At 31.7% G+C, this 14,997-nt stretch overlaps 1 protein-coding gene across 2 annotated transcripts in view; it reads right to left on the bottom strand.

Annotated features, from left to right (window-relative positions):
* The window catches only part of ttll7 (tubulin tyrosine ligase-like family, member 7), a 271,036-nt gene that overhangs the window by 105,684 nt on the left and 150,355 nt on the right, over positions 1–14,997 (bottom strand). For both annotated transcript variants that reach the window (XM_061975468.1, XM_061975469.1), the window contains exon 13: positions 11,386–11,521. In XM_061975468.1, the coding sequence (XP_061831452.1) occupies positions 11,386–11,521 (136 nt within the window). The remainder of the gene's footprint in view (positions 1–11,385; positions 11,522–14,997) is intronic.

Raw genomic sequence — 14,997 nt, 5'->3', positions numbered from 1 at the left:
AGGTGTTTAGGGCACGTCCCACCGGTAGGAGGCCGCGGGGAAGACCCAGGACACGTTGGGAAGACTATGTCTCCCGGCTGGCCTGGGAACGCCTCGGGGTCCCACAGGAAGAGCTGGACGAAGTGGCTGGGGAGAGGGAAGTCTGGGCTTCCCTGCTTAGGCTGCTGCCCCCGCGACCCGACCTCGGATAAGCGGAAGAAGATGGATGGATGGATGGAAGAATAATTTTTTCTAAATTATCACAAAAGCTTTGTATTACATTGAGTTCTTGGCAGGGGGACGGGAGCTGTCTTTGTGGAAGAAGGCTCGTAAAACTCCACTGTGACTTCAAAGCGGACAGATGGCAGGATCTGCCCAATTTCCAGACGAACTCTTTTTGAAGTATTTTACGAACTCTCTTTGAACTATTTTATGGAACTCTTTTTGAATAATTTTACGACCTCTTCTTTTGAACTGTTTGGTAAACAAAGGCAACGCTGTTTACGACCCACTTCCCTCTGGAAGCAGCAGTGGTCAGGTGGGGGGGAGAAAGTGAAATAAAGAAGGAGGAGTGCAGTGTGGGTGACAGGTCGACATGTTTTCTCCTCAATATTGAGTCCAAATTGAATTCTGCCTCTGTTTGATTCTTTGCCTCTTGTCTTGTTTAATAGATGTCATCAGTGTTTGAACCTGACATAAATAGTATACCAAATAATACGTTTGAATGGAGAATGGATTCTGAATGGAATTGTCACCCAGGACTCGGATGGAATGGTTATGTCCCGAAAGATGCACACCCTGAATGTCCACAATGAGTGCCGTCAGCTACAATTTAGCTTTTAGTTTTTTTTAGTTGAGTTTGTCAGCGCCTCAATAAAAAAAGGCGGCGCAGCGTAAACAACAAAGATCATTACCGATGACGGCCCAGGTTGGCCATAAAATGCAGCATCCTTCAGTAAAGATGACCCGTGTAGTTCCATTGTGTTTATGGTTATGCTTTCATTGATGTGACATCATTATCACGTATGAACTCCATCATGTTTGTGCACCGTGACGTCTTGCTTTGCGCTTCCTGCGTGTCGTCACTACAAAAGGAGTCTGTCACACCTGGCGTGGTGTCAGTCCAAACGGCAGAAAAATAATAATCAACTGACTCTCCGTCTGGGTGATAAGTGCTAGTTATCCACCATGTCTTCCCTGGCAGTGACAGCGAGCAGAACACAAGACGACACTTGCAGCTTTTACGAGGAGAAGATTGGCGCTCTGGAAAAGTCTCCCATAAAAAGAAAGCAAAAAGTTCTAAGTCATTTCTAAATAATTATTTCTGTGAAGGGGCGGTCCTTGTCTTCTTACCATGGGGCCATTTTCATTGTGCCTTCTAATATTGTTTGATACATTTGTTTTTTTTTGTATTTTGTTAAGTTGGTTTGTGTAATTGTAGCTTGTTATGTCTTTTGTTCATTTAGTTTATTGTAAGTTGCATTTTCATTTGTTTATTTAGTTTGTTTATGGTCCATTTGTTTGTCTTTGTTCATTTGGTCTGTATAATTCTAAGTTAAATCTTTTTTTAGTCATTTGGTTTGTGTAATTCCAATTTTTTTGTGTATTCTTAATTTGGTGTATGTAATTGTAGCTTGTTATGTCTTTTGTTCATTTAGTTTATTTTAAGTTGATTTTTCGTTTGTTATTTTAGTTTAAGTTGCTTTTTCGTTTGTTCATTTAGTTTGTTTATGGTCCATTTGTTTGTCTTTGTTCATTTGGTCTAAGTTAATTCTAAGTTAATTTGTTTTTTATTCATTTGGTTTGTGTAATTGTAAGTTTTTTGTCTTCTGTTCATTTGGTTTGTGTAATTGTAGCTTGTTATGTCTTTTGTTGATTTAGTTTATTGTATTTTTGTTTTGTTTTGTTAATTTAGTTTATTTTAATTTTTTTGTCTTTTGTTAATTTAGTTTATTTTAAGTTTTTTTGTCTTTTGTTAATTTAGTTTATTTTAAGTTGCTTTTTCATCTGTTAATTTAGTTTAAGTTGCTTTTTCGTTTGTTCATTTAGTTTGTTTATGGTCCATTTGTTTGTCTTTGTTCATTTGTTCTAAGTTAATTCTAAGTTAATTTGTTTTTTAGTCATTTGGTTTGTGTAATTGTAAGTTTTTTGTCTTTTGTTTTTTTAGTTTATTGTATTTTTTTTTTTGTCTTTTGTTAATTTAGTTTATTTTTAGTTTTTTTGTCTTTTGTTAATTTATTTTATTTTAAGTTTTTTAGTCTTTTGTCAATTTAGTTTATTTTAAGTTGCTTTTTCGTTTGTTAATTTAGTTGAAGTTGCTTTTTCGTTTGTTCATTTAGTTTGTTTATGGTCCATTTGTTTGTCTTTGTTCATTTGGTCTAAGTTCATTCTAAGTTAATTAGTTTTTTAATCATTTGGTTTGTGTAATTGTAAGTTTTTTGTCTTTTGTTTTTTTAGTTTATTGTATTTTTTTTTGTCTTTTGTTAATTTAGTTTATTTGTAGTTTTTTTGTCTTTTGTTAATTTATTTTATTTTAAGTTTTTTTGTCTTTTGTTAATTTAGTTTATTTTAAGTTGCTTTTTCGTTTGGTCATTTAGTTCGATTATGGTACATTTGGTCTGTGTAATTCTAAGTTAATTAATTTTTTAGTCATTTGGTTTGTGTAATTGTAGCTTATGTCTTTTGTTGATTTAGTTTATTGTAAGTTTTTTTGTCTTTTGTTAATTTAGTTTATTTTAAGTTTTTTTTGTCTTTTGTTAATTTAGTTTATTTTAAGTTGCTATTTTGTTTGTCCATTTAGTTTGTTTATGGTACATTTGTTTGTCTTTGTTCATTTGGTCTAAGTTAATGTGTTTTTTAGTCATTTGGTTTGTGTAATAGTACGTTTTGTTTTGTCTTTTGTTAATTTGGTTTGTGCAATTGTAAATTATTTTGTCTTGTTAATTTGGTTTAAGTTTTTTTGTCTTTCGTTAATTTAGTTTGCATGATTGTACATGATTTAGTCTTGTGTACATTTGGTTTATTAATTTCTTTTTGTATTTTGTTGATTTAGTTTGTGTAATTGTAGCTTGTGTATTTGTTCATTTAGTTTATCGTGCGTTTTTTTGGTCTTTTGTTCATTTAGTTTATTTTAAGTTGCTATTTCATTTATCCATTTAGTTTGTTTATGGTCCATTTGTTTGTCTTTGTTCATTTGGTCTGTATAATTCTAAGTTAAATCTTTTTTTAGTCATTTGGTTTGTGTAATTCCAAGTTTTTTGTGTAATCTTAATTTGGTTTATGTAATTGTAGCTTGTTATGTCTTTTGTTCATTTAGTTTATTGTAAGTTTGTTTGTCTTTTGTTCATTTAATTTATTTTAAGTTTTTTAGTCTTTTGTTTATTTAGTTTATTTTAAGTTGCTTTTTCGTTTGTTATTTTAGTTTAAGTTGCTTTTTCGTTTGTTCATTTAGTTTGTTTATGGTCCATTTGTTTGTCTTTGTTCATTTGGTCTAAGTTAATTCTAAGTTAATTTGTTTTTTATTCATTTGGTTTGTGTAATTGTAAGTTTTTTGTCTTCTGTTCATTTGGTTTGTGTAATTGTAGCTTGTTATGTCTTTTGTTGATTTAGTTTATTGTATTTTTGTTTTGTTTTGTTAATTTAGTTTATTTTAATTTTTTTGTCTTTTGTTAATTTAGTTTATTTTAAGTTTTTTTGTCTTTTGTTAATTTAGTTTATTTTAAGTTGCTTTTTCGTCTGTTAATTTAGTTTAAGTTGCTTTTTCGTTTGTTCATTTAGTTTGTTTATGGTCCATTTGTTTGTCTTTGTTCATTTGTTCTAAGTTAATTCTAAGTTAATTTGTTTTTTAGTCATTTGGTTTGTGTAATTGTAAGTTTTTTGTCTTTTGTTTTTTTAGTTTATTGTATTTTTTTTTTGTCTTTTGTTAATTTAGTTTATTTTTAGTTTTTTTTGTCTTTTGTTAATTTATTTTATTTTAAGTTTTTTAGTCTTTTGTCAATTTAGTTTATTTTAAGTTGCTTTTTCGTTTGTTAATTTAGTTGAAGTTGCTTTTTCGTTTGTTCATTTAGTTTGTTTATGGTCCATTTGTTTGTCTTTGTTCATTTGGTCTGTATAATTCTAAGTTAAATCTTTTTTTAGTCATTTGGTTTGTGTAATTCCAAGTTTTTTGTGTAATCTTAATTTGGTTTATGTAATTGTAGCTTGTTATGTCTTTTGTTCATTTAGTTTATTGTAAGTTTGTTTTGTCTTTTGTTCATTTAGTTTATTTTAAGTTGCTATTTCATTTGTCCATTTAGTTTGTTTATGGTCCATTTGTTTGTCTTTCTTCATTTGGTCTGTATAATTCTAAGTTAAATCTTTTTTTAGTCATTTGGTTTGTGTAACTCCAAGATTTTTGTGTATTTTTAATTTGGTTTGTGTAATTGTAGCTTGTTATGTCTTTTGTTCATTTAGTTTATTGTAAGTTTTTTTGGTCTTTTGTTCATTTAGTTTATTTTAAGTTGCATTTTCATTTGTTTATTTAGTTTGTTTATGGTCCATTTGTTTGTCTTTGTTCATTTGGTCTGTATAATTCTAAGTTAAATCTTTTTTTAGTTATTTGGTTTGTGTAATTCCAAGTTTTTTGTGTATTCTTAATTTGGTTTATGTAATTGTAGCTTGTTATGTCTTTTGTTCATTTAGTTTATTGTAAGTTTGTTTGTCTTTTGTTAATTTAGTTTATTGTAAGTTTGTTTGTCTTTTGTTAATTTAGTTTATTTTAAGTTTTTTAGTCTTTTGTTAATTTAGTTTATTTTAAGTTGCTTTTTCGTTTGTTAATTTATTTTAAGTTGCTTTTTCATTTGTTCATTTAGTTTGTTTATGGTCCATTTGTTTGTCTTTGTTCATTTGGTCTAAGTTCATTCTAAGTTCATTTGTTTTTTATTCATTTGGTTTGTGTAATTGTAAGTTTTTTGTCTTTTGTTAATTTGGTTTGTGTAATTGTAGCTTGTTATGTCTGTTGTTAATTTAGTTTATTTTAAGTTTTTTTGCCTTTTATTAATTTAGTTTATTTTAAGTTTGTTTGCCTTTTGTTAATTTAGTTCATTTTAACTTTTTTTGCCTTTTGTTAATTTAGTTTATTTTAACTTTTTTTTGTCTTTTTTTAATTTAGCATATTTTAAGTTTTTTTTGTCTTTTGTTAATTTAGTTTATTTTAAGTTGCTATTTTGTTTGTCCATTTAGTTTGTTTATGGTACATTTGTTTGTCTTTGTTCATTTGGTCTAAGTTAATGCGTTTTTTAGTCATTTAGTTTGTGTAATAGTACGTTTTTTTGTCTTTTGTTAATTTGGTTTGTGCAATTGTAAATGATTTTGTCTTGTTAATTTGGTATAAGTTTTTTTGTCTTTCGTTAATTTAGTTTGCATGATTGTACATGATTTAGTCTTGTGTAAATTTGGTTTATTGTAAGTTTTTTTTGTATTTTGTTGATTTAGTTTGTGTAATTGTAGCTTTTGTCTTTTGTTCATTTAGTTTATCGTGCGTTTTTTTGTCTTTTGTTCATTTAGTTTATTTTAAGTTGCTATTTCATTTATCCATTTAGTTTGTTTATGGTCCATTTGTTTGTCTTTGTTCATTTGGTCTGTATAATTCTAAGTTAAATCTTTTTTTAGTCATTTGTAATTCCAAGTTTTTTGTGTATTCTTAATTTGGTTTATGTAATTGTAGCTTGTTATGTCTTTTGTTCATTTAGTTTATTGTAAGTTTGTTTGTCTTTTGTTCATTTAGTTTATTTTAAGTTTTTTAGTCTTTTGTTAACTTAGTTTATTTTAAGTTGCTTTTTCGTTTGTTAATTTAGTTTAAGTTGCTTTTTCGTTTGTTCATTTAGTTTGTTTATGGTCCATTTAGTTTGTTTATGGTACATTTGGTCTGTGTAATTCTAAGTTAATTTGTTTTTTAGTCATTTGGTTTGTGTAATTGTAAGTTTTTTGTCTTTTGTTCATTTGGTTTGTGTAATTGTAGCTTGTTATGTCTTTTGTTGATTTAGTTCATTGTAATTTGTTATGTCTTTTGTTAATTTAGTTTATTTTTAGTTTTTTTGTCTTTTGTTAATTTAGTTTATTTTAAGTTTGTGTGTCTTATTGTTAATTTAGTTTATTTTAAATTGTTTTTTCGTTTGGTCATTTAGTTTGTTTATGGTACATTTGGTCTGTGTAATTCTAAGTTAATTTGTTTTTTAGTCATCTGGTTAGTGTAATTGTAAGTTTTTTGTCTTTTGTTAATTTGGTTTGTGTAATTGTAGATTGTTATGTCTGTTGTTAATTTAGTTTATTTTAAGGTTTTTTGCCTTTTGTTAATTTAGTTTATTTTAAGTTTGTTTGCCTTTTGTTAATTTAGTTCATTTTAACTTTTTTTGCCTTTTGTTAATTTAGTTTATTTTAACTTTTTTTGTCTTTTTTTAATTTAGTATATTTTAAGTTTTTTTGTCTTTTGTTAATTTAGTTTATTTTAAGTTGCTATTTTGTTTGTCCATTTAGTTTGTTTATGGTACATTTGTTTGTCTTTGTTCATTTGGTCTAAGTTAATGCGTTTTTTAGTCATTTAGTTTGTGTAATAGTACGTTTTTTTGTCTTTTGTTAATTTGGTTTGTGCAATTGTAAATTATTTTGTCTTGTTAATTTGGTATAAGTTTTTTTGTCTTTCGTTAATTTAGTTTGCATGATTGTACATGATTTAGTCTTGTGTAAATTTGGTTTATTGTAATTTTTTTTTGTATTTTGTTGATTTAGTTTGTGTAATTGTAGCTTATGTCTTTTGTTCATTTAGTTTATTGTGCGTTTTTTTGTCTTTTGTTCATTTAGTTTATTTTAAGTTGCTATTTCATTTATCCATTTAGTTTGTTTATGGTCCATTTGTTTGTCTTTGTTCATTTGGTCTGTATAATTCTAAGTTAAATCTTTTTTTAGTCATTTGGTTTGTGTAATTCCAAGTTTTTTGTGTATTCTTTATTTGGTTTATGTAATTGTAGCTTGTTATGTCTTTTGTTCATTTAGTTTATTGTAAGTTTGTTTGTCTTTTGTTCATTTAGTTTATTGTAAGTTTGTGTGTCTTTTGTCAATTTAGTTTATTTTAAGTTGCTTTTTCGTTTGTTCATTTAGTTTGTTTATGGTCCATTTGTTTGTCTTTGTTCATTTGGTCTAAGTTAATTCTAAGTTAATTTGTTTTTTATTCATTTGGTTTGTGTAATTGTAAGTTTTTTGTCTTTTGTTCATTTGGTTTGTGTAATTGTAGCTTGTTATGTCTTTTGTTGATTTAGTTTATTGTAATTTGTTATGTATTTTGTTAATTTAGTTTATTTTTAGTTTTTTTGTCTTTTGTTAATTTAGTTTATTTTAAGTTTGTGTGTCTTTTGTTAATTTAGTTTATTTCAAGTTGCTTTTTCGTTTGGTCATTTAGTTTGTTTATGGTACATTTGGTCTGTGTAATTCTAAGTTAATTTGTTTTTTAGTCATCTGGTTTGTGTAATTGGAAGTTTTTTGTCTTTTGTTAATTTGGTTTGTGTAATTGTAGCTTGTTATGTCTGTTGTTAATTTAGTTTATTTTAAGTTTTTTTTGCCTTTTGTTAATTTAGTTTATTTTAAGTTTGTTTGCCTTTTGTTAATTTAGTTCATTTTAACTTTTTTTGCCTTTTGTTAATTTAGTTTATTTTAACTTTTTTTTGTCTTTTTTTAATTTAGTATATTTTAAGTTTTTTTGTCTTTTGTTAATTTAGTTTATTTTAAGTTGCTATTTTGTTTGTCCATTTAGTTTGTTTATGGTACATTTGTTTGTCTTTGTTCATTTGGTCTAAGTTAATGCGTTTTTTAGTCATTTAGTTTGTGTAATAGTACGTTTTTTTGTCTTTTGTTAATTTGGTTTGTGCAATTGTAAATTATTTTGTCTTGTTAATTTGGTATACGTTTTTCTGTCTTTCGTTAATTTAGTTTGCATGATTGTACATGATTTAGTCTTGTGTAAATTTGGTTTATTTTAAGTTTTTTTGTATTTTGTTGATTTAGTTTGTGTAATTGTAGCTTATGTCTTTTGTTCATTTAGTTTATTGTGCGTTTTTTTGGTCTTTTGTTCATTTAGTTTATTTTAAGTTGCTACTTCATTTATCCATTTAGTTTGTTTATGGTCCATTTGTTTGTCTTTGTTCATTTGGTCTGTATAATTCTAAGTTAAATCTTTTTTTAGTCATTTGGTTTGTGTAATTCCAAGTTTTTTGTGTAATCTTAATTTGGTTTATGTAATTGTAGCTTGTTATGTCGTTTGTTAATTTAGTTTATTGTAAGTTTGTTTGTCTTTTGTTAATTTAGTTTATTTTAAGTTTGTGTGTCTTTTGTTAACTTAGTTTATTTTAAGTTGCTTTTTCGTTTGTTCATTTAGTTTGTTTATGGTCCATTTGTTTGTCTTTGTTCATTTGGTCTAAGTTAATTCTAAGTTAATTTGTTTTTTAGTCATTTGGTTTGTGTAATTGTAAGTTTTTTGTCTTTTGTTCATTTGGTTTGTGTAATTGTAGCTTGTTATGTCTGTTGTTAATTTAGTTTATTTTAAGTTTTTTTGCCTTTTGTTAATTTAGTTTATTTTAAGTTTGTTTGCCTTTTGTTAATTTAGTTCATTTTAACTCTTTTTGCCTTTTGTTAATTTAGTTTATTTTAAGTTGCTATTTTGTTTATCCATTTAGTTTGTTTATGGTCCATTTGTTTGTCTTTCTTCATTTGGTCTGTATAATTCTAAGTTAAATCTTTTTTTAGTCATTTGGTTTGTGTAATTCCAAGTTTTTTGTGTATTCTTAATTTGGCTTATGTAATTGTAGCTTTTTATGTCTTTTGTTCATTTAGTTTATTGTAAGTTTGTTTGTCTTTTGTTAATTTAGTTTATTTTAAGTTTTTTTGTCTTTTGTTAACTTAGTTTATTTTAAGTTGCTTTTTCGTTTGTTAATTTAGTTTAAGTTGCTTTTTCGTTTGTTCATTTAGTTTGTTTATGGTCCATTTGTTTGTCTTTGTTCATTTGGTCTAAGTTCATTCTAAGTTCATTTGTTTTTTAGTCATTTGGTTTGTGTAATTGTAAGTTTTTTGTCTTTTGTTCATTTGGTTTGTGTAATTGTAGCTTGTTATGTCTTTTGTTGATTTAGTTTATTGTATTTTTGTTTTGTTTTGTTAATTTAGTTTATTTTAAGTTTTTTTGTCTTTTGTTAATTTAGTTTATTTTAAGTTGCTTTTTCGTTTGTTAATTTAGTTTAAGTTGCTTTTTCGTTTGTTCATTTAGTTTGTTTATGGTCCATTTGTTTGTCTTTGTTCATTTGGTCTAAGTTCATTCTAAGTTAATTAGTTTTTTAGTCATTTGGTTTGTGTAATTGTAAGTTTTTTGTCTTTTGTTCATTTGGTTTGTGGAATTGTAGCTTGTTATGTCTTTTGTCAATTTAGTTTACTGTATTTTTTTTTTTGTCTTTTGTTAATTTAGTTTATTTTAATTTTTTTGTCTTTTGTTAATTTAGTTTATTTTAAGTTGCTTTTTCGTTTGGTCATTTAGTTTGTTTATGGTACATTTGGTCTGTGTAATTCTAAGTTAATTTGTTTTTTAGTCATTTGGTTTGTGTAATTGTAGCTTATGTCTTTTGTTGATTTAGTTTATTGTAAGTTTTTTTGTCTTTTGTTAATTTAGTTTATTTTAAGTGTTTTTGTCTTTTGTTGATTTAGTTTATTTTAAGTTGCTATTTTGTTTGTCCTTTTAGTTTGTTTATGGTACATTTGTTTGTCTTTGTTCATTTGGTCTAAGTTAATGCGTTTTTTAGTCATTTGGTTTGTGCAATTGTAAATTATTTTGTCTTGTTAATTTGGTTGAAGTTTTTTTGTCTTTCGTTAATTTAGTTTAATTTAGTCTTGTGTAAATTTGGTTTATTGTAAGTTTTTTTTGTATTTTGTTAATGTAGTTTGTGTAATTGTGAACTATTTTGTCTTGGTAATTTGGTTTATTGTAAGTTTTTTAGTCTTTTGTTAATGTGGTTTGCGTAGTTAAAAATAATGTTGTCTTTGGTTTGTGTAATTGTAAAATGATTTTGTCTTTTTTGGGTGTGGTCTCTACTTTGTATGTCGGGCATTGAGTTTGGGTACCCATCCCTCGTTACGGCACACTCCCAAAAAATGAAGAATAGTGTTGAAAAAGTAACAGAAGTAGTTCTCTGCACGTGGCGGAATAACACGCAGTTGCACGTATTATATTACAATACATGACTTTTGTCTTTTTCAGTCAACATTCTTTCCTTTTGAACTTGTCTCCCAAGCGTTGGGCGTCTGTTTCTCTTCACCTTCTGATGGCAGTGCGTCAAAGAGAACGGTGACGGTCAATCAGTCAGGGTTAAAATGTCGACAACGTGTAGCAATCAACAATGGTTTAACTTGTAAAAAAGATCTGGTTGGAGAGTAGTGGTGTCATTATTGATACATTTAACAGGGAACATTGTTGTATTTAATTAATAATAATAATAGTAGTATATATTATCTAAATATACAGTAAGTGTCCTGTGTGCACTGTGGAACATTTATAGCGCTATCTTGTCCCCATGATTGGCTGTCACTTAAAGTATTTTAACGACTTCTAGCAATAGCTGTCAGCATATTAATAAACTTGTATTTAAGTACTTTTTAACAAATATTTATTCACTTTAGGAAATGATGCTCTTCTTCACTGCCGGGTTACAATTGTGTGTCGTTGTGTGTCAAACTTCATGCAGGATAGAAACTGTAATAGAAACAGCATGAATATTGTAGTTTTTTCATGTGTGTGTGTGGAAATGTCATCTTTTTTTAGGTGTGTGTGTGTGTGTGTGTGTGTGTGTGTGTGTGTGTGTGTGTGTGTGTGTGTGTGTGTGTGTGTGTGTGTGCCCCAATTCTAACCTCCTGCTAAACTACCGGCTTGTGTCGCACCTCCCCTTTATCTCTGAAATCCTCGAAAAAATGGTATATATATTATATTATATACATTTATTTATTTTTTTAACTTTTTATTTTTTGTTGATAAGAACTCATTTTTAAATAGACAACCACAATTACTTTTTCTGACCTGTAGCTTGTTATGAAAACACTTTATTATAAATAGTATACCAAATAATACATTGCGCGAATCTGTTTGAATCTAAATTTAAGTACTTTTTAACAAATATTTATTCACTTTAGGAAATGATGCTCTTCTTCACTGCCGGGTTACAATTGTGTGTCGTTGTGTGTCAAACTTGATGCAGGATAGAAACTGTAATAGAAACAGCATGAATATTGTAGTTTTTTCATGTGTGTGTGGAAATGTCATCTTTTTTTAGGTGTGTGTGTGTGTGTGTGTGTGTGTGTGTGTGTGTGTGTGTGTGTGTGTGTGACAGCCACCAACATACGTGCCTTCATTTGTTTCAGAGGATTATTCATTTCCTTCTGAAGTGAGGCAGCTCGCCCGGCGAGGAAGGTCTGAAAGGCGGCAGAGAGCAGGCTTTCATACTTTTCCAACAGCAGCTTGTCGTCTGGGGGGTAAATACGTCTGTTGGCCACGCACGCACACACACACACACACACACACACGCACACACACGCACACACACACACACACACACACGGAGAGAGAGAGAGAAAAGTGTGCATAGTGAGGGAGAAGTGTAGCATCAGGCAGAAAGAAGGGTCGTCAGTGCAAGAAAAGAATACGGCTCAGAACAAATGAAATGACAAAAGTGAGGAAAAAAAGGTAAGAAAAGGAGGCGTTGAAGGAGGGAGGAAGAGGAGACGATGAGGAAAGGCCAGGAGAGGTGGAGGCTCCTCATCACCATCCAAATAACAAGATGGAGGTGTATTTTAATGAAAAAAAAAAGGTGTATTGTAATGAAAAAAAGAGAAGAAAGAGAGAACCTTGTAATATCTAACACTTGATCAGCGACTTCCTACTAAAGCAAGACTTCCTTCACAGAACTCACAATTGTGTTCTTTCACTTTCTCTTTCTGCCTTTTAGACGTCATAGTCTGCTCGTCCTGAAGCCTTGTGGCGCCTGTCGGGCTTGGCTTTAGTCGCGGCATCGGAAGTAGGAAGAGCGACATAAGCACGGTCAGTAAGAGTGACATAAGCACGGTCAGTAAGAGTGACATAAGCACGGTCAGTAAGAGTGACATAAGCACGGTCAGTAAGAGAGACATAAGCACGGTCAGTAGGAGTGACATAAGCACGGTCAGTAAGTGTGACATAAGCACGGTCAGTAAGAGTGACATAAGCACGGTCAGTAAGTGTGACATAAGCACGGTCAGTAAGAGTGACATAAGCACGGTCAGTAAGAGTGACATAAGCACGGTCAGTAAGAGTGACATAAGCACGGTCAGTAAGAGTGACATAAGCACGGTCAGTAAGAGTGACATAAGCACGGTCAGTAAGAGTGACATAAGCACGGTCAGTAAGAGTGACATAAGCACGGTCAGTAAGAGTGACATAAGCACGGTCAGTAAGAGAGACATAAGCACGGTCAGTAAGAGTGACATAAGCACGGTCAGTAAGAGTGACATAAGCACGGTCAGTAAGAGTGACATAAGCACGGTCAGTAAGAGTGACATAAGCACGGTCAGTAAGAGAGACATAAGCACGGTCAGTAAGAGTGACATAAGCACGGTCAGTAAGAGTGACATAAGCACGGTCAGTAAGAGTGACATAAGCACGGTCAGTAAGAGTGACATAAGCACGGTCAGTAAGAGTGACATAAGCACGGTCAGTAAGAGTGACATAAGCACGGTCAGTAAGAGTGACATAAGCACGGTCAGTAAGAGTGACATAAGCACGGTGAGTAAGAGTGACATAAGCACGGTCAGTAAGAGTGACGTAAGCACGGTCAGTAAGAGAGACATAAGCACGGTCAGTAAGAGTGACATAAGCACGGTCAGTAAGAGTGACATAAGCACGGTCAGTAAGAGAGACATAAGCACGGTCAGTAAGAGTGACATAAGCACGGTCAGTAAGTGTGACATAAGCACGGTCAGTAAGAGTGACATAAGCACGGTCAGTAAGAGAGACATAAGCACGGTCAGTAAGAGTGACATAAGCACGGTCAGTAAGAGTGACATAAGCACGGTCAGTAAGAGTGACATAAGCACGGTCAGTAAGAGAGACATAAGCACGGTCAGTAAGAGTGACATAAGCACGGTCAGTAAGAGTGACATAAGCACGGTCAGTAAGAGTGACATAAGCACGGTCAGTAAGAGTGACATAAGCACGGTCAGTAAGAGTGACATAAGCACGGTCAGTAAGAGTGACATAAGCACGGTCAGTAAGAGTGACATAAGCACGGTCAGTAAGAGTGACATAAGCACGGTCAGTAAGAGTGACATAAGCACGGTCAGTAAGAGTGACATAAGCACGGTCAGTAAGAGTGACATAAGCACGGTCAGTAAGAGTGACATAAGCACGGTCAGTAAGAGTGACGTAAGCACGGTCAGTAAGAGTGACATAAGCACGGTCAGTAAGAGTGACATAAGCACGGTCAGTAAGAGTGACATAAGCACGGTCAGTAAGAGTGACATAAGCACGGTCAGTAAGAGAGACATAAGCCCGGTCAGTAAGAGTGACATAAGCACGGTCAGTAAGAGTGACATAAGCACGGTCAGTAAGAGTGACATAAGCACGGTCAGTAAGAGTGACATAAGCACGGTCAGTAAGAGTGACATAAGCACGGTCAGTAAGAGTGACATAAGCACGGTCAGTAAGAGTGACATAAGCACGGTCAGTAAGAGTGACATCAGCACGGTCAGTAAGAGTGACATAAGCACGGTCAGTAAGAGTGACATAAGCACGGTCAGTAAGAGTGACATAAGCACGGTCAGTAAGAGTGACATAAGCACGGTCAGTAAGAGTGACATCAGCACGGTCAGTAAGAGTGACATAAGCACGGTCAGTAAGAGTGACATAAGCAAGGTCAGTAAGAGTGATATAAGCACGGTCAGTAAGAGTGACATAAGCACGGTCAGTAAGAGTGACATAAGCACGGTCAGTAAGAGTGACATAAGCACGGTCAGTAAGAGTGACATAAGCACGGTCAGTAAGAGTGACATAAGCACGGTCAGTAAGAGTGACATAAGCACGGTCAGTAAGAGTGACATAAGCACGGTCAGTAAGAGTGACATAAGCACGGTCAGTAGGAGTGACATAAGCACGGTCAGTAAGAGTGACATAAGCACGGTCAGTAAGAGTGACATAAGCACGGTCAGTAAGAGTGACATAAGCACGGTCAGTAAGAGTGACATAAGCACGGTCAGTAAGAGTGACATAAGCACGGTCAGTAAGAGTGACATAAGCACGGTCAGTAAGAGTGACATCAGCACGGTCAGTAAGAGTGACATAAGCACGGTCAGTAAGAGTGACATAAGCACGGTCAGTAAGAGTGACATAAGCACGGTCAGTAAGAGTGACATAAGCACGGTCAGTAAGAGTGACATCAGCACGGTCAGTAAGAGTGACATAAGCACGGTCAGTAAGAGTGACATAAGCAAGGTCAGTAAGAGTGATATAAGCACGGTCAGTAAGAGTGACATAAGCACGGTCAGTAAGAGTGACATAAGCACGGTCAGTAAGAGTGACATAAGCACGGTCAGTAAGAGTGACATAAGCACGGTCAGTAAGAGTGACATAAGCACGGTCAGTAAGAGTGACATAAGCACGGTCAGTAAGAGTGACATAAGCACGGTCAGTAAGAGTGAAATAAGCACGGTCAGTAAGAGTGACATAAGCACGGTCAGTAAGAGTGACATAAGCACGGTCAGTAGGAGTGACATAAGCACGGTCAGTAAGAGTGACATAAGCACGGTCAGTAGGAGTGAAATAAGGTCTATAAATCAATGACAGATTCATCTGTTGGCATGAAAATTAAACCTGATTTTTTTCCTATGCCCTTTTTTGTCAAAAACCCTCATTTTCTAATAGAAAATACACAAAATATGCAATATTTTCCTACCAAAACTGTTGAAAGTGTAATATTTAATGTGAAGTAC

Source organism: Nerophis lumbriciformis, linkage group LG14 (assembly GCF_033978685.3).
Source record: "Nerophis lumbriciformis linkage group LG14, RoL_Nlum_v2.1, whole genome shotgun sequence".
Taxonomy (NCBI): domain Eukaryota; kingdom Metazoa; phylum Chordata; class Actinopteri; order Syngnathiformes; family Syngnathidae; genus Nerophis; species Nerophis lumbriciformis.
This window is presented reverse-complemented; position numbering and strand designations above follow the sequence as displayed.